This window comes from Notechis scutatus, chromosome 2, assembly GCF_049901735.1.
Source record: "Notechis scutatus isolate UNSWTSFEM ecotype Mainland chromosome 2, rNotScu1.2, whole genome shotgun sequence".
Classification (NCBI taxonomy): domain Eukaryota; kingdom Metazoa; phylum Chordata; class Lepidosauria; order Squamata; family Elapidae; genus Notechis; species Notechis scutatus.
In genome coordinates, this window is record NC_142010.1 from 202,025,860 (window position 1) to 202,045,961 (window position 20,102).

At 35.0% G+C, this 20,102-nt stretch overlaps 1 protein-coding gene across 1 annotated transcript in view; it reads left to right on the top strand.

Moving 5' to 3' along the window:
* PCSK5 (proprotein convertase subtilisin/kexin type 5) overlaps positions 1-20,102 on the top strand; it is a 145,336-nt gene that overhangs the window by 34,924 nt on the left and 90,310 nt on the right. The window contains exon 3 of the mRNA XM_026675098.2: positions 5,492-5,605. Within this exon, the coding sequence (XP_026530883.1) occupies positions 5,492-5,605 (114 nt within the window). The remainder of the gene's footprint in view (positions 1-5,491; positions 5,606-20,102) is intronic.

Here is a 20,102-nt window from a genome sequence, read left to right on the forward strand (position 1 = left end):
TCAGTGGAAAATGGGGACACATAAACCAAAGTTTCCTGCACAGAAGACAAAGCAAGAATTTATTTTATGTAATTTAGAATGCAACCTAAACAGGACTTCCAAGTTTATTTATAGCTAAGTACTATGTAATTCATACCTTTTTCTTTCTTGAACATTTTTAAATTCTACGTAGACTAAACCATACTTCTGTCCAGTATTTCTCCAGATAATCATAGAGTCTTTAAAAAATGTAAAGGACCTGTGTGATTTACTCCTACCTACTATTATTTGAACAAATTTTGTACCCTACTTGAATCCATAATAGTATGTAATAGTTTTTAATCACTCTTATTGTTGGAATAACTATCAAGAAATAAACCTGTGGATTCCAGAATTTAAGACATAATAATTTATTCCAACAGTAAAGTAAAATATGATATGCTATTATATCTTTCCCCAATAAAGCAAAAATATTTTTATATTGGGATTATTGGAAACAGAACCCATTGTCTTTATGAAAAATCATAGCAAAAGAACTGCAAAGAGCAGTTACTAGATAATTAATGGACTTGGAGTGTTGCTAATGTCAGTGTTCCAACGAAACTCTCCATCCCAAATTCAGAGACAAAGTCCATCCAAGTGAGAATTTATTAGAGAAGTCATATTACCACATCTGGGGAAAACCTGAATCTGAATTCCTGCAGTTCCCCTTCTACGCTGAAACTCACACCCAGCCCCTATTGATGATTCTTTAGTTACATTCTCCAATCCACCTTAATTCTGAATTCCCGCCAAGTCCTGTCACTCCCCTCCAAACTCCAGCGACTCGACCTTGAGCTCTTTCGAAAGAATGCCATTGTGACTATCCTCCCTCCTCACTATTCTTTCGTTCCCACAGCTCCCCATCCTCCCTGTGGCAGCCCTAATCTTAATCAAGATGGTTTGGGGGCTGACATCTAAAGTAATTATTTTGAGAATCTTCAAATGTTTCAAATATCCAATTAGGACACTTTGTATTTTTATTTTTATATTTTTCCCTACTCTTCCTTGCAGACATCTTCTGGCTCAGAGATATTCCTAGTTCTCCTTGCATGCATTGCTGTTTGAAATCTCAGAGATAATGTTCAAGTCTGGGGAATGAGAAGGCTGTTCCAACATCTTTATCTTTTGCTAAATGTTTGATGGTTTGATTTGGAAGTATCTTTCAGATCAACATTGTGGTGAAGCATCCAAACTTCCAACTCTTTTCAAATTCATTTTATTCACTTACTGTAAAACATCCTTCAGGGAATAAGTAGTAGGAAGTATATATAGTTTGAAAGAGAAGTACTTGTATTTAGACCTGGATCTTTTTCATATAGATTTAGACTATTCCAAAACATGCTTAAGTCTATACATTCTTCATATAAACCAAAGAACTGCTCAGCCCTACTATAACATTAAAACAGGACCACTCTAATCAAAATACTTATTGTATTGGTTTAATTAAAAAAAAGTATATTTCACCTTCCGGTAAGTGCGTACTCAAGTCAGCTAATAAAGTATAGAAACCAAAAAGTTAAAAACATAGATCAAAATTAACGCTATAATAGGTACTAACATATTTTAATAATTAAAGTCTGGTGAAAGGAAGGCGTCTTGACAGATTTCCTAAATACGGAGGGAGTTAAAGCTAAATCCAACTCACAGAGCAGGGCGTTCTATTAGCTGGGAGCAAAACAGGCTCTCTTTGATGTGACAGAAAGTCAGGCATCGGACTTAGGGACATATTCTAAAAGCTTCTCTGGCGAATAAGAACATCTGAACAGCTTTGTAATGCCTTAGATCAAAGTTTTCAAAGTTATGGCCCATATGCAGATTCCACATCACTTTCTGTGGCAAGCAACAGTATTTTGCCTGCATGCATTACGCCCAGTAAGCCAGGACTTGGAGTGCAGCCTGGCAACTCATCAATGAATCCGATAGGTCTTCCATAGGTGTGATCTTGAGGTTTCTCATGCTGATGAGTCCTCATTTTGGGAACCTCCACCCACTCTCACATTCCTTGGCAGCTACTGTTTCTGATGCAGCACTTTGACAGAGATAGTGGGAAGTCGAGAATGGGCCAGGGAAGATATGCTGGAAGCAGGAAGGAAGCTTGGATGCCACTTGAAGCAGAGTCTGCAATGATGAATGATTCAGTGATTTATGCTGTAATCTGGGAGTCTTTTGGTCCCAAAGAGGCACTGTAGCTTTGCTCTTATTTGCCCTTAGTTTAAATTAGTTTAATAGGTGCTTGGATGCTTACCGTGTTTATCTGATATTGATAATGGGATTGTAATTGTTTTGTTCATTATTCTTCGTTATTTTGTTGTAACTTACCCTAAATCTATCAGACCTTGGATGGGTTAGAAACATTTTACAATAAATAGATTTATAATTATAAAATAGGTATATAATTAATAAACCAAACATTGCTGTTCTAATTAAGTTTGTCTGCTGTAAATAACCAAAATAAAATTGCTTTTTTGTAACTCTGATTTGCAGTGTTTTACCATTGTTGTTTTTAACTTAATACACTTATGTTTAATGGCATACCATTATCCTTTTCATTTTCTTCATTTTTTTTACTTTCTAAACACTTTTGTATCAATGTATAAAATAGTAAGTATTGTGCTCTTGAGCCTAATGACCTTGTCTTCAAGAAGCATTTGAGTAGTTCAGTTTGAGATCTCTAAATTAAATTACTATGTGCCATCAGGTTGATGTTCAATTCTGACTGACCATTTACCGTATTTGCCGGCGTATAAGACGACCCGGCGTATAAGACGACCCCACCACCACTGGAAACGCCTCCAGAAATCCCCGGGGCTGCAGCGGCAGGGCAGAGTGCCAGGGGCCGTGGGAAGAGCAGAGGCTGCAGCCTCGGGCGGAGCGAAGGCGAGCGGATGAAGCGGAGCGACGCAGGGGATCCAGGGAAGCCAGAGGCGCCTTCGCTGCGTCCAACAAGCCTCCTAAAGCTTCCGGCAGGTGGATACTGCGCATAAGACGACCCCCACTTGGAGGCATGTTTTTCGGGGCAAAAAGTCGATCTTATGCCGCAAATACGGTAGATAGATTTTCTCAGAGAAGCTCAAAAGCATCAATATTCTTTCTATGCTGCTTCTTCTAAGTCCAATTTCATTTCCATAGAGTGTCACATGCCAGCATTTAAATATCTATTGCAGGAGTTTCATACTGGCAGCCCCCGTGGGCCAGATGCATCACACTCAGCCCACCCTGGCTCCGCAAAGGCAAAAACCATTATGGTACATCACCACATCACCGCATATTATGTGATCAAGTTTGACACCCGTGATCTGTTGTGAGGCCTTCATTGCTGCTGTTTGGTGTATTTCTTGATGGCTGGTTCCTTAATTGTGGATAGTTGACTCTAAAAGGCAGAAGTTATCTACTACTTCAATATCTTGATTGTCATTTCCTAAGGCTGGCTGCTGTATCTGTTGTCATTACTTTAGTCTTCTTTACATTTAATCTTACATTGGACTCCTTGACTTTCATTACTAGAGCTTGAAGATCATTACATTGTATCAGTACAGCACAAATTATTGATATTTCTTCCTCTAGTTTTAAAACCCCACATAGCTTTTTTCCATATATATTCCACATATAGTTTAAATAAAGTGACAGTATAAAGTCTTGTCTCACCTCTTTGCCAACCTGGACCCAATCTGTTCACTACATTTTGGCTATATTGTAGCATCCTGGTTTCAACCATATCACTCGTGCTGCCAGAGGAGGCATGCTGTCGGTCCCGTCAGCCCAATTATTCTAGCTAGTGAGGTCGTCTCTACTGTTGCTCCTGCCTTCTGGAATATCTTGCCTCCCAATGTTAGGTTGACCCTAACCATCCTATCCTTTCATAAGGGCCTAATGACCTGGCTCTGGGGTCCCAATAAGGGGTACCACACTGTGGAGGTGGTTGATCAAGTAACAACAAATCCCATTCCGCCCCGTAAATGAGAAAGAGAGAGGGGGAGAAGAAAGAAAGAAAAAGGAAAGAAAGAAAGAAAGAAAGAAAGAAAGAAAGAAAGAAAGAAAGAAAGAAAGAAAGAAAGAAAGAAAGAAAGAAAGAAAGAAAGAAAGAAAGAAAGAAAGAAAGGTTTCGCAAGAGCAGAATAAGATTTTTCTGGAATTTGCTCTTTGTTGAACGAAGCATATACCAACAGCACTGAATGATCCTAAGCATTATTTTGGTAGAATGTGAAATTAAGAATATTGTACAATTGTTTTCATACTCTATTATATCTTCTTTTTTCTTTGGTATTGGTATGTACCTTGATATCTTCCAATCTGTTGGACATTGTGTTATTCTTCAGATTTACTCACATAGTTTGGTTGGAACTTTTACTATTTCATTTTCTGTTGCTTGCCATATTTCTATGGATAATTCTATTAAATACTGTAACTTTCCAAACTGGTAATGACCAGAATTAGAAGGCTTCATCTTCTAATACTAAAGATTCCTCAGTAGAGAAAATCTTCGGAAGTATCTTGGATGTTGATATTTCTATTGTATATAATTTCAGGACACTTTTCCCATTGTTATTTCTTTTAGTAATTAAGGCATGAATAATACTCACCAGTTTAGGAAGAGTCACAACCTATGCTGAACCCTTAATGGTACAAAGACATCATAGTTACATTTTTCAAACCTTGTGTCAACCAAATTCTAGGAACACTTCCAGCTTTAAATACACTGTTGAGGGGAAATGCAACCCCATCCTGAACATTTCAGTTTCTCAGTCCATTTTTCTGGTTGTAACTAGCATAATTTCCAAACCTTATAAAACTAATTTTACAACAGTATCTACTCTCCCTTAACCCTGCATTTTTAACATCACTCCAGGGGGTGGTCCCTAGCTATTTGATGATTTTTTATTAGGTCCCTAGCTATATGATGATTTTGGCAATAAAAAGAGGACTTGATCTCTTTCCTCAATCTTTTTTTTTTAATTTGGTCATCCCATAAATTCTTATTCTTGGAATAGTTTTCATTCTATATATTTAATATTGGCTCTGGCTTAAATAAAGATTGACTCATTGACTGATCATTCTCCTAATAATTCTCACTGTCTTTTTCTAGAGTGTTTCAGGCTTAGCATTTTTGAATATAGAATAATGGCATTGAGAAACCAAACCTTTTTAAATATATGAAATCCAAGTGGCATCAAGGAAATTCATAAAAAATTGTTTGATCTTTTAATAGTAGATCATTGTTATTTAGGTATTCTTTCTTTTTTATTTTATTTCATCTCCTTTATGTTTTACCTTGCATAAACAATAAGCATGAAAGCATTTTTGCAGAATGTTTTTAAGTTGCTATGTAATTATCCAGAAATATTTTTAAAAATATATCAAATAAACCACCAAAACCTGTCTTCAGATGCTATGTTCAACCTCATAGTATCTATTCATTGTGTTTTCAAATATACAAGATATTGTTTTTAATATGTGATTTTTTTTTTAACAGGTAGAATGGATAGAACAGCAAATTGTAAAAATAAGAAGAAAGAGAGATTACAAACCTGTTAGCATGCAGACCATGTTTTTTAATGATCCTAAATGGCAAAGTATGTGGTACATGGTAAGTTCATATAGGCTAATACTTGCACATAAATCTGTCATATTAAACACACTTGTCTTCATACAATTTGTGTAGTAATAATAATAAATATTTGAAACCAAAACATTTGATGTTGCCAAAGTGAAATGTACTCTTACAGTCCTGTATATTAAATTTTATCATGGTAATTGGTAAAGATAATCTATTTTTGAAAAGATACATTTTTGAAAGTTCTATTTATTTAAATACAGCATATAGCTCTTTCATAATTTCTTTCCAATATTAGAGTAAGAATATTAGTGTGCTTTTTATAATCAGCATTTTTCTATAGCTAAAATATTAATAGTAATTTGGGAAAAAATATGAACTGAATCTGATGTGAATTGTGTTACTAAAATGTGAAGACATTCTAAAAACCTCTGTTGGCCAGAATTTGGCTTTGTAAATATAAATAACGTAAGATCTAAAACCAAACCAAGAAATCTGGAAAACAGAGCAGCTGACACCGAACCGGTTCAGTGTTTAGCCCACCTGCCTGCCCGGGCTCTAGACTGTCCTTTATTCCCTGCGTTTCCCTTCTCAGCTGCTTTGCGCAGCACAGCTGAGGTTGAAAAAGCAGGAAACAAGAGGATTTTCAAACGCTGCACACCCGACCACAGCTCTTGTCAGCTGTCCATAGCTGATGATTTCTTGCAAAGGCTGCACACACAATTGTCCTCAGTTCAGAGAACCGGCAAATCTCTCCACTGGCTGGTCCTGCCCCTCCCTTCCCACTCACTCCTTACCTGGCATGTGAGCCATTCAACTTGCCTCATTTGGTAAGTTGCTATTTTTCCTCCCCCCCCAACTATCAGCTGTTCTGCTCTGCCAGGAGATTTAGATGAGCTAGAAAGCCAGAAATCCTTGTATTTCTTGCTTTCTAGCAAATCTAAAAGCAAAGCTGAACAAAGGTGGGATTCAAACATTTTTGCTATCAGTTTTGTGGGCGTGGTTTGGTGGGTGTGGCAGGGGAAGGATATTGTAAAATCTCCAGTCAGAGGTGGTATTTGCTGCTTCTCCAAAATACTCAAAATTTCTACTAGCGGTTTTCCAGAACTGGTCAGAACCTGCTGAATACCACCTCTGGAGCCGAACCTTCCTTAGGACTGAAGCTTTTCAGTGCAGACTCAGGTAGTCAATTGCAGATAGATAGATCTCTAAGTTAACTTGTGATTCTGTGAGCAACTCAATCTGCCTGTCTGCTTTGCCTGCTTTGGGGTAAAAGTTGCTCTTTTTTTAATAAAAAATATATATCAATATTTACATACATGATGTGTTGTGAGTTAATTTTGTGAGTTTGCTTGCTAGCAAATTTTATGTGACAGACTCAGATCAGAGGTGGTATTCAGCAGGTTCTGACCAGTTCTGGAGAACCGGTAGTGGAAATTTTGAGAAGTTCGGAAAGCGGGCAAAGACCACCTCTGACTGGAGATCTTACAGTATCCTTTGCCTTCCACGCCCACCAAGCCACACACACAGAACCGGTACTAAAAAAAATTCAATCCCACCACTGACTCAGATAACCAATTGCAAATAGATAGATCTCTAAGTGATTCTGTGAGCAACTCAATCTGCCTGCCAGCTTTGCCTGCTTTGGGGTAAAAGTTGCTCTTTTTTTAAAAAAAAAAAATATTTAATGTAATATTTACATACAAGCCATACTCACCTAGTCACATGGCCATCAAGCCACACCCACAAATTTGGCCACACCCACAGAACCGGTTGTTAAGAAATTTGAATCCCACCCCTGTTGCACATGCATTCTTCATGAAGGTATGATGTGCCTTCATATGGTTCTCCAGCTGTGTGCTTCTGTGGGAAACTGGGATAGTCAAATCATTTCTTTGCATGTTGTTCCAGAATATTCTTTACATTCATGACTGGTTCAGTTTTGCCTTTTTTGTTGTATAAGAATTTTTTTATTTCTAATTTCTCTACCTTAAAATTTTCTTGCATTCTTTTTGTTCTTATGTCTTGATATTTTTAAGTTCCATCATCTTTAGTGCCTGATGAATGGCTGATAGATTTCAAATTCAGTGTAATATTTCAGCGAAGGGTTTCAAAAATCTCAGTATTGCTATGTAGAAATACAAATATAATTAATTAAATTCCTTTTTTTAACATTCATATACATATATGTATGTGTGTGTATATGTGTGTGTGTGTGTGTGTGTGTGTGTGTGTGTATAAAATGTATGTGTATGTATGTGTTTTTGTGTAAAAAAATATGGCAGTGTATCCTTTTTGCTCTAGAAGATTAATGAATAACTTGGCAATGATGATAAACTACAGTATTACCTTTAACCCCAGAAGAGCTCTACATTTACTGCTGAATACTGATTTTAAAAAAATCACATTTTCAAATTCTTTTCTCTTTGTAATTGGATCCTTTGTGCTACCTTTACATTTTTTCTGCCACCCAATCCTGAAATACTTAAAAACTTTGAAAAATGATAATTAGAGTTTTATTTTTTATTAAACCAATGAGGTTAATCATTTTCTTGCTTCTTGTTCTGATGACTGTAATAAATATCATGTAGCTATATCATACTTCTACTTTATTTTTTTTAATGAATCTTATTCTTTGGAATATTTTAGGATGAAACATAAATTCCTCATTCAAATGAAGACATTTTTAAGAGGGTTTTGAATACAAGCTTATCTAGATCCTGCATTCAAATATACATGGCATTTTGCAATCCTAGTATTTCCTTCCTTCCTTAATATTTATAACCTGCCTTAGTTTGAACAAAATATGACAACCAAGTCAGGATAAAAGGCAAAAACAAAAACAAAAGTTGCACACAGATAGTTAAAGTATACAGTTAAAAGCCAACATCTCTATACATTTTCCTGAGGGGGTAATAGATAACCAGATGTCATCAGCATACGATCCTAGCCAGTATCAATTATATAAAATGGGAATGAGCTCCCAAGGCATTCTACACAGGATTTTCTAGGGGACTGAGTGTTGAAAGCCTATAACCACTGATTAGAATCACCTACTACAATAAAAGTTGAACTATTATAAGACAAATGTTCCCATCTTCGAATCCCTTCAGATGGCTCCAGAGATATGCCATAGATTGAACACTTCCAATAGGTCCTTGGATAGACTCATTTTATCTGGGTCCTGATGAAAGTCATTGACCAGAGTGATCAATGCCATTTCTGTCCCATAACCACGAAAAGATGAAAAAGATCCAGAAACTTTATTTCTGGTATGGATAATTTACCATTACAATCTCAGATACACTGACAAGAAGGGAAGTTGGAAACAAGGTAAACTTTATCAAAAAAGAGCTGGGGTAAAAAAGACTTTTACAAAGCAGATGGCCCTTTAAAACTGCTTTGCAGAATTTTCAGTTGCAGTTGCTCAAAGCTCACACCAAGCCATCTGAAGAAACCAGGAAGCACATGGCTTGATGTTGTAAATCAGGGGTGTCAAACTCGATTTCAATGAGGGCTACATCAGAGTTGAGTCTGACTTTGGGGGAGACAGGGTGGGTGTTGGCCATGGTGGGCTGATGAGCTCAACATCACTCATGTTGGGTGCACCTATGGTAGCCTGAGTGCTCTACCAGCAAAAACAGGCTGCTGAGCTCCATTTTCAGTTGTGACAGCTTCCTGCAACCCTCTGCCAGTGAAAATGGAGCTTGATAGGGCCACCTGCAGCCCTCATGAGCTCTGTTTTTGGCTGTGATCGCATTCTGCAACCTTCTGCCAGCTAAAACGGAGCTCGGGAGGCTGCAGGTGACCCTCCTGAGCTCTCTTGTTGCTGGCAGAGGCACTAAGGGTCGATCCTTTGCTGTTTCCAGAGTGACCCCACAGCCAGATCTAAGCACCCCATGGGCTGGATCTGGCCTTATGAGTTTGACACCCCTGTGGTAGATAGAAGAATTCAGCCTGTCTTCTTCAGCTTTCACAAAGTCAGAATAATCTAAATTAGAACATAAGAAGCCGCTTCTGTTATCCAACCCAGAATGAATATCAGCAAATTTATTTGTTGTGCTACAAATGTTTTATCATTTCCATTTTTCCCTTAAAAGGTCTTGGTCCTGCTAAACAGTGCTTTTAAATGGGAATGCACAGATGCAAAATCTGCTTTTAGAAGAATATACTTTTTCCTGATCTTTCGACATGAGCTCTTAACAATCATCAGTTGTTTCTACTTTTTCTGTCTTTGCTTCTTTTAAATTGCTTCATATCCCTCCACTGCTTAGTAAACCAAGGAGCTGCATTGGATTTCCTGGCTTATGTCTTGCGGCAGCAATGCAACCCCCCACCCACCTCTGTATTTTCCTGGCATTTTAAGAACACAGTGCTCTTTTTAGGGACATTTCAGTGAAAACTGTATTAAATCCCAGATTGATTCCATGGAGCTCTACAGCCTTATGCCCTTGTCCGCATTCTCATTCTCTTCCCGATCTGTCATAATCTCTATTTTCACCATGTACTTTGCAACCCATCTGCTGCCTGCATTCTCCCGCTTTTGTTTTCTCATTCTCCCTTTTACTTTTTCAGTCTCTTCATTTTTAATCTTTCCATTTCCTCTGCACAACTAGCAAAATACCTCAAAGCAAAAGATTGTACTAACATGCAAAAACTAATCCTGGATCTAGCAGACTAATTAGGAATTATTTCTTAATCTCTCATATGCCTAGATTAATGGAAAGGAAAAGGGGACAGTAAAGGATAGAATTTATGCCTAATCTCCATATATCATGGTATAGGATCAGTAAAAAAGATATCTATACATAGTCACTAGTTGTTCATACATCATATTAGGGTATCATATGCTAGCTTGGTTTTGTTTTAATATGATATACATAATATGATATGATTTGTAACCAATGATTAATTTCATTAATCAGCTTTTTATATTGCTTTTCACTTGAAAACATTGAAGTATCTTAGAATGATACAGCAAAATAAGTAAAACTACTACAACATGTTATACAAGGGGCTACCCCGAGGAGCATTCAGAAACTTCAACTGATGCAGAACATGGCTTCATGGGTACTAAATGGTACCAGATATATGGTGCAATAACACCACTGCTGCATGAGCTATGTTGGCTACCAGTATGTTTCTGGAGCAATTCAAGGTGCTGGTTGTCACCTTTAAAGCCTTACATGGTTTGAGACTTAATTATCTACTACCTTTCCCCCAACTCTTCCCATCAAGTTCAATCTAGCAGTTTGGTCATGCTGCAGATCCTGTAAGCCAAAGGGGGTCAGCTGCGAGGGGGACTAGAAAAGAGCACAATAGCCCCTGGTCTCTGGGATATCCCTCATTGGAGATTAGAATGGCCCCCAACGCATTCACAAGGCTTGGTTGTGTTCCCAAGTCTGGGGTGTAGAATGTGTCAAGGGATCCGTTTCCTCACTTTATTGTCAACTGACCAAGTATCTCAGCTGCAGTATATATTTATTTTGGGATGTTTTTTATTGTTCTAAAACATTTTTATTGTTTAAGTAGTTCAGGTAAAACTTCCAATAGTTGTTCACACTGACAACCATTGTAGCATCCCTATGATCATGTGATCAAAATTCAGACATCTGGCAACTGGCATGTGATTGTTGCCGTGTCCCGTGGGGGTCATGTAATCACCCTTTGCATCCTTCTGACATGCAACATCAATAGGGGAAGCTAGATTCACTTAACAATGATCTGACTAACTTAACAACTGCAGGTTGTAAACTGGAGCAAAACTTACTTTATAACTGTCTTGCTCAGCAATGAAAATTTTGACCTCAGTTGTGGTCTTAAATTGAGGACTACCTGTACAATAAAAACAGTAAAACATTTTTCAGTTGTCAGAGTCATTGGTTTAAATGGATAGCTAGAGAACTTGCATAAATAAATGAAAAAATATTAAAATGATGAAATATAAAAATAAATACTTCAATTATTCAGTAATTCAAAACTACTGATTATGGCAGTAAAAAAATCAAGGGAAGACCTGAAAAAAGTCTGATTGCCAGTGGAAGGGTCCCCCCCCCCCAAGTGGGGAATCACTGAAATGTAGAGCGTAAATCAGGCCTTTATTGGGGTGTACAAAATATATTGACTTTACAAACTCATCACGTGAGTTTGGATGAAAGTTCTTAAAAGCAAAATTTGCTTGCTTGTGCATCTCATTATGTTCAACAAGTCATATTGCACCAAAACAAAAATAGGAAGTAATGAAAACTTTTATATACTACTACTATATACCATTTAGTTACTATTAATATGTAATGAAAAATAATTAATTGTTGAACATACTTAGTTTAAATATGTCACACAATAGACTAATTAGTTACAGGTATAGAAATAATTAGACTAATTAGTTACAGGTATAGAAATAATTAAGCGAAATTAGACATATCGTATTAGCTACCAGTAAAAGCCATACACCGTTATTCATTTTTGAAGATAAAATGAAATGGGTGAAATACAGAATCGCAAACAAATATGTGTAGTATGAAATGTAAATCACAACATAATCAGAAATGCTACAACTGACATATTTAACCAGACATCAGGATATAAGCACAAGAACAGTATTTGCATGATAACATAATTCACACGCATTGGCATTTGGTTGTCACTGCAGTTGGTTATGGATGGTGCAGAGTAAATATAACTAATTATCCAACTAGCCAACTAGAAAAGGGTAAATTGTTTTACATATGATTTATAGGTTTCTTTGTAGAAAACATAATATTAAATATTAAAGAATTAGGATGTTACCCAGTATCATTAACTATCACCATTATGCAAAATTTAATATTTAATCCTAATATTCAAGAAGCAGTATTATTATCCGAGTCAATTTATGAGCAAATACAAGCTTTCAGCATAAAGCTGTATTAAAATTGACTGAATTCTAGTTCAGTGGCCCAATTTGTACAAATTCTATGTTCCATGAGGTGAAATATAACTCCTATAAAATGTCCCAAAACACATAGTCATACACTTTCATGTATGTTTTAGTGCTTTTAAGAAGTGCCTAAAAGTAGACAGAGTAGTTTCATATATTGGGCCATAGTTTACTGTACCATGGTAATTTAAACAATCGTGGGAATCTGATTCACACAAAATGATAAAGGTTCCATTGTAAACTGAGTCATATATTAAGTCAAAATTAAACAAACCATAGTGTGGTAATTGGAACTATCAATAGTGTCTTTCAGTTTTCTTTTTCTTTTTCTTTTGGTAATGAAACAAATTTTTTGATCACAAGGGATTTTCAATTATGATATTTTAAGGGGAAAGTATTATGTCCTTTATTAGAAATTGAGCTTGATCTCTTTGATAAAGTAATTACAAGCATTATCTAATTCACCAATATATATATATATATATATATATATATATATATATATATATATATATATATATATATATATATATATATATATATATATATATATATATATATATATACAGTGGAACCTCGGGTCGCGACTGTAATCCGCTCCAGGACTACAGTCGCAATCCAATTTGGTCATGACTGAAAGCATGACCGACTGCGAATGCACAGACAAAAATTTGTGTGAACTGTGCATGCACAGAAGGGGAAATTGACATGGAAAGGGAATTTGCTGTGGCGGGTTTGTTCACCACCCAATTTTTGAATTGTGACCTGATTCAAAAATTGGGTGGATTTTTTTGGTTGGAATGCGATTTGGTCACGAACCGAAGCATTCGTGACCCAACGTTCCACTGTAATTAATCTATGTGTCCCCTTTACTGAGTTTAAAATAATTATTTGAGAATGGCAGCTTCTCCGAAGCATCTATTTTGCTTTAGCTTTTATTCAGCTTTTTTTGATAGAAAGTAAAGAACAATGAAAGGAGTCAATTTTGAGTTTTAGGTGCTAGATAATTGATGAAGCTTTAATTTCCAGAATGGCGCTTCTGATTTTATGCCTTGTATGATTTGGTCCAATTCAGGGTTACTAACTTTCTAAATCTTATTAGTATATTGTACATCGCTAGTGTTCAATTATATTCTTAATGGAAAATTAAAGGAAAATTCTTAATTTTTTATAAATAACTGTAAAGGCAGTTTGTGTCTTTTCATGTGGAGTTGCATTTGGTAATATCCCACAACTGCAAAGTAAATGATTTCCATTGACCCTAAGTATTAAGATATGAAATCTAGCAGTTATATGATTTTGTTTTGCTTCTCAAGGATAATATCACCTCCCCAAAGACTCCTTTCTCCCTGTGTTGCATCAAAATATCAATATATATATATATTGTTCACTTACTACTGTTGATTTTGTTACAGCAAAATAATTTATTTGTACTTTATAAAATAACTTGTTTATAATGCAATGGTAGGCAAAATGTCAGAATTTGCAGGAAGTTTTTTCATCTTTATATTTCTTATGTCAGACATCAATACCTTTAGGTTTATGTGTGTCCCTAACAAATAAGAATCATACATATATAATATCTTAAATTTCTAAAAACAGCAACAAAACTGTCTTTATCATTTTCTTTAGTATGCAATGAGATTTGTAAAAAAAATATTGATGTTATATTATAGATATGTGACCATTTATGTTACTTTCTAAGATACTGTCAATTGTCCTACTATAGAAATGTGAGAATTTACATTACATTCCAATATACTGTCAATATTCTATGTATTACAGTCTATGCTATTGGCTAATACTGTTGGCTAAGAAGCATATGTGGTGGGGCTCAGAGGGAGAACTTTTTCTTCCCTCTAGAGATTAGATTGACTCCACTCTTGCTAGCCTTAAATAGGCCTTAAATGCCTAGGTTTGTATTTGAGCCTTAGGCCCTAGGTCTGGGAATGAACCTGTTTCCTGGCTGAATTAATGGCTGTGATTTTTTTTCTCTAATTTGATTGATATGTAGTATTTTTATTTATTTTTAATCATGTTATCTTCCTAGAGTTATTTGTTTTAGATGGGCAATCTATCAGTCAAATAAATCAATAAATAACCATTCATTTTGAAATCATATGTCATGTGAAATGTCACTATAAATGAGACAATTACTACAGATTGAAAAAAAGTGTTATCTGAATGGGATGTAAATGTTCTTAATGTTCTATTGTTGATCATCTACTTCTCTAGTGGCATACGTAGAGTTCCCTCCTTCTGTTTTTCCACACTACATCCTATGAAATGGATAATAGAGAGTGACTGACCCAAATTCATCCAATGAAATCCCATGGCAGACTGTGGATTAGAATTTTATCTTCCAATTTCTGGGCCAATGCTTTTATCATTGGTTTTATTTCTCTCTCATGTTTAAAGATGGGGAAGATAATAAAATGATTCTTTAATATGCAGGCAATTTAATATGTGTCTTCCATTATTGTTATATGGATTTATAAAATTTATTCTTTTGTTTATTTTTATCACAATAATTATTAAAATATGCAGGCAATCTCTTTTGCCAGAATTGTTAATGAATATCTTTAAAATCTCAATTAAAATTTAAAAAAAAGACAGAATATTTCAGTGATTTTCTCAAACAAAAAGCAACTGAATTATGGAACTTATTTAAGGAGTAATTGGGCTTTCCACAGAGACAATTCTGTTTACTTGCAAATAGATGTGTATAGGAAGTTGACAGGCAAGTTTTATTTTATTCAGATAGTGTCACCTTTTCCAGTAAGGTTAAAAATGGGGGTGGAGGTTGAATCTGTTGTCTACAATAATGATTAGAGCATTTATGGCTCTTCAGGCATGACAAAAGGCCACCAGCTGAAAGATGGAACTCTAAAGTCAAAACCAGCATAAGACAATGTCAAACAAATTCTACCTCCAACTCTCTTGGGATGACTAAAACATTTAGACAAATTTGTATGCCAGATCCTTAAACTTCCAAAGTAATTCTGAAGATGATCACAAGACCAAAATAAAGGTGCTATGAAGTCTGGTTATTGTAAAGGAATTTAGAGATGGGGAAGATTGTTTAGTAGGAGATGAGACAGATAGAAATTGAACAGACTTTCAACATTCTGCTATTAAACCCTACCATGAGGAAAAAACATTCCTGGGGTCTTGGCAATGTCTGTTTCCTGACCTGGCCTATCTCAAAGGATTGCCTGAATTTAGCTGTGCAAGAAAAGGATAGAGGACAAAGCTTTGGTCAACAAATAAGATTTATGAGAAATGAATGCAGATTCTAACCACAGATAAGAAAGGTCAAAGAAAGATATCTCAATGTGGAAAGTCACCAAATAGAAGAAAATGACTAGAAAAAATAAGAGAAAAATATAGGTAAGGTGATTACTCAAGAGTAATTATGGGGAGGGGGGGAATCCAAGAGGCAAATAAAATTAAAAGAAGACAGAAAAATTCAGAAACTCTTTACAAGTGATATTATAGAAACATTTGTAGATAGAGAATACTTTCAGGAACAAAATTCTAGATACTGAGAAATAAGAGGCAACAGACTCCCTGTCAAATAGGAAAGCACTAGACAGAGATAATATACCCACTGAACTGTTGAAAGGTACAGGGAAGGGATAAAGTGATAAAATCTCCATTTTACTTACTATGGAACAAGGCTGTGTGACCTAAAACTTTACTTATGTAGAATTATGTACTAATTCTACACAGAAGTAAAGTTTTACTTAAGATGTAATAACAAAGAAAAACAGTCTTAAGACAGAAGATAGCTAAATAAACAGCCTGGTTTCGGAAAACTCAGAAATATGAAATTTGGTGAGCATAAGATGGATAATGCAGACAGCAAATGAATTCAAGTGGTAGGTTAGTCAACTACAGCAAGGCTTTGGATTATGTACAATAGTTCATGCCTGAATGTGGAATATACTAAGACAAGTGGATATGTCAGAATACCTGATTGTTTTTCTGAAGAATATTTATAATGAACAAGAAACTATTATACAAAGTTTGGATAAACAAAATAAGGAAGAGCATAAAACAGAGCTGTTTATTGTTTTCTTTATCCTTTTAATCTGTGTTAAAATGCAATTTAAGAATTGCATCAATGGAACACCTGATATATAGAGTCAAACTTGGAAGATGAAATACTAATAATTTGAGATATACAGGCAACTTCACTTCATTAATGAAAGTAAAGAAGAGTTAGAAGAGTTAATTATAAAAGTAAAATATAGAGTAAAACATCTGTGTTAATATTAAATATTAGGAAGATAAAAAATAATGCCAGCCAGTGAATTTACCATTGATGGTGAAAAGGAAAGGTAGCTTTATTGCATTTGACTAGACCAGGGGTGTCAAACTCGTGGCCTGCGGTCCAGATTCATCACACACTGGTCACACCCATGCCCGAAGGGGGAAAAGTCATGATACGTCATGTGATGATACCATGACAATGAGAATTTGACACTCCTGGACTAGACCATGCAGTAGAAATATAAAAAGGAAATTATTCCCGGAAAGGAAAACAGTGGCAAATTTAGACGGGTTTATGAAGAATAAGGCTACTTCCATGACAACACAAAGCTACAGTCTTTCCAATAGTCATATCCAGCTGTGTAAGCTGGACATTAGAATAAAAAGAAAATAATTTCAAATTATGGAATTCGAAATGTTACTAACAGTAGCATGAATTGCAATGAAGACCCAATCAATCAGCAACCAAATAAAAAGACAATTGCTCTCTATTTGGATACGTGATGCACATGGAACAAGTAAAAAATAACACTACTTAATCAATATTAAGGGGAAAAGAATAGTGAAGAAAAAAACAATAGATAAAGCAGGTGATCAGAATCAAGAATGTCACTGGAATGTGCTATCACAAGCTGTGCTATCACAATTTATCAGGGATAAATTGAAACTATAAGCATTTATCCATCCAGTCACCTGGGGCTCAGGTTTGACTTAGTAGTACTAGCTAACTTTAGATTTTGCCGTGTCTGCTCCCAGAATTGCCTTTTTTCAGACTTGGAATTTGATCCGTCAATTAATTTTGTCTGTACAATTAATGATGGACCTCCAGTATTTCAGAGTTACATCTTTCTAAGCCATAGACGAAGGTGGTGCACACAAAGCATATCTGTTTGTAATAAATAAGCATTTTCACACACAGGCTTCACTAGTAACAAAGAACATGTCTTTTAATTTGAATTATTGCATTTTACATTCATGTAAGGTAAATTATTGCAGCAATCTGTCAGAAGCTGGATAATTCAGGTTCATGACCTCTGAGAAATACCTTAAGCAAAACAAATTTTGTATGGTGGAAAAAAACCTGACTGGGATGATAGATTTACAGCTTATCATAGGATCAGAATACAGTATGGATTACCAGTGATTCTTTTAGTACTATATATAGTTCCATAATGAAAACTGTGGGCTAAAATTGAAAGAGCTTGCTTGTATTCACAGAAGAATCTTATCATAAACCTGCTTCAAAAGCTGTTTGTCATGGAACCTGAGTGTGGAGCTTTTTTTTCAAGCAAATAGCTGCTGTATTTAATTTTCATAATGCATATTCCAAAGAATAAATCTAGCACATAGAGTTATTTGTTGGGTTAATCCTGTTTGTTCATGATAAGTATGCTTTCTCAGTACCCATCTTAGTTTTGTCAGTTAATCTTAATTGTACATGAAAAGAATGTAGACACCTAAAAGGGATCTTTTTTTAACAAAAAAAAATCCAAATGTAACAGAGCTATATTAAGATGTAAAAATTATATAAAAATGCTATTTTAAAGGTACTGTAAGAAATTATGTATATGTATGCATAATTTACTGTGTTTTTTTCCTATGGTAGGGAAGGAAATATATAATTATATTAATATATTATTAAATATATATTAATTTTATCAATAGCTATGACTTGATATGCTTCCTCCTATGCTTATCAGAATTTGGAACTTAGATGAACTTTTATTCCACTTAGTATTATAATACATTTATTTCATAATTTTATTAGTTATAAAACAATAAAAATCAGTTATTAAAATTAACTCCTGTACTTTTTTAAAAAAAAAAATCTAGTTAAATATATACTTAATTCATTTAACTTCTATTTATCAGTATTCAAGCATTGATAAATTCCTGCTTCCTATCATAAAATGTAGCATGGAATGTTTTCAAACAAAATCTGAAATACATGAAGCAATTGTTCCTAAAACCAATTAAAACCAATTAAACCAATTGTATAGCTATCAAAAGACCTAACAACTATAGATCGTTATAATTTTGTGCAGGATAATCTCTAAACAGCATCATCCCATACCTAACTGATCCATCTACAGCAGAATTTATTTTAATCATCTTTAGCATCCTGTACTACACTAAAAAAGGAATATTTGTACCTGACTTCATAATTTCCAATCTATTTGGATATGTCAATATATTCACTGGTATGAAGCTGATTGTTTCACCATTCTTCCAGGCTGCTCTGTTGGCAGCCTCCTGGAAGAAGTGAATTTGGGGTGTCAGACAATAAAAATATTTCTGCCCTAGCAAAGCTGTTGAAAAGAAAACTGCTAAGGAATTTTAATTCAGCTATTTTAAATGGAGATTAAATATTCTGAATGTCTATTTCTTAAAATAAAAGGGATAGATAGAGGAGTTCAATAGTAGAATGACAACTGCCAAAGATACATGCTAGATTCAGAAAAGGCAGAATCCCCAGGCACACATTGCTAATGTCCAGTGGATAATGGTAAAGGCAAGGAAAATTTAGCACTCTAATGGTAAAGGCAAGGAAAATTTAGCACATATCTATTTTTTCATCTTTGTTTTTTGCTTTACTAACAATGCAAAGTCTTTTGATTATGTAGACCATAATAAATGTAGACCATTGATTATGTAGACCATAATAAATGTGCAAAGCAGATGGATACCAAGACACCTGATATATCTGTTAATGATTGAAGTGATAACTAAATGTTGGAACAGAATAGGGAGCAACTAAATTGTTCAAAATGAAGAAAGAAGTATACCGAGTTCTATAAAGTCATCTTCTTCATTTAACATATGCAGAAAATATCCAGAGAAATGCTGGGTTAGAAGGAATCAAAATTACTGAGAAGTACTGATGATACCATTTTAACTGGAAGTGAGGCGCATTTAATTTCTTGTAGAAGATTTTTTAAGAAGTGGGGAAAAAAACAATTAAAGGCCTCCAAAACATCTTCAATGAGCCAAATAACCCAATAGCCTAAGACAAAAAGGACTAAAACATTCTGTTAAAACCACTATGTAGGACAGATAGACAAAAGACTGGCAGAGTCAAATTCAGGTAATTCAACAACTGAATATCAATGAATTAATTCTTCCTTTGAAAAGCAATTTCACAATAATTTCAATAAATGGAGGCAATTATCTAAGTCATTGTTTCAATCCCCTAAACTCTGCAGAAATTGGACCTGATTCCCACTATTTGATTATGAGTTACTCCTTCCACCCCACGGAAAAGTTTAATATCTGTTTGGGCATGCAAATAGCTATGGAAAACCAGATTGTTTCAGGCTGAAACACTGGTAGAACTGA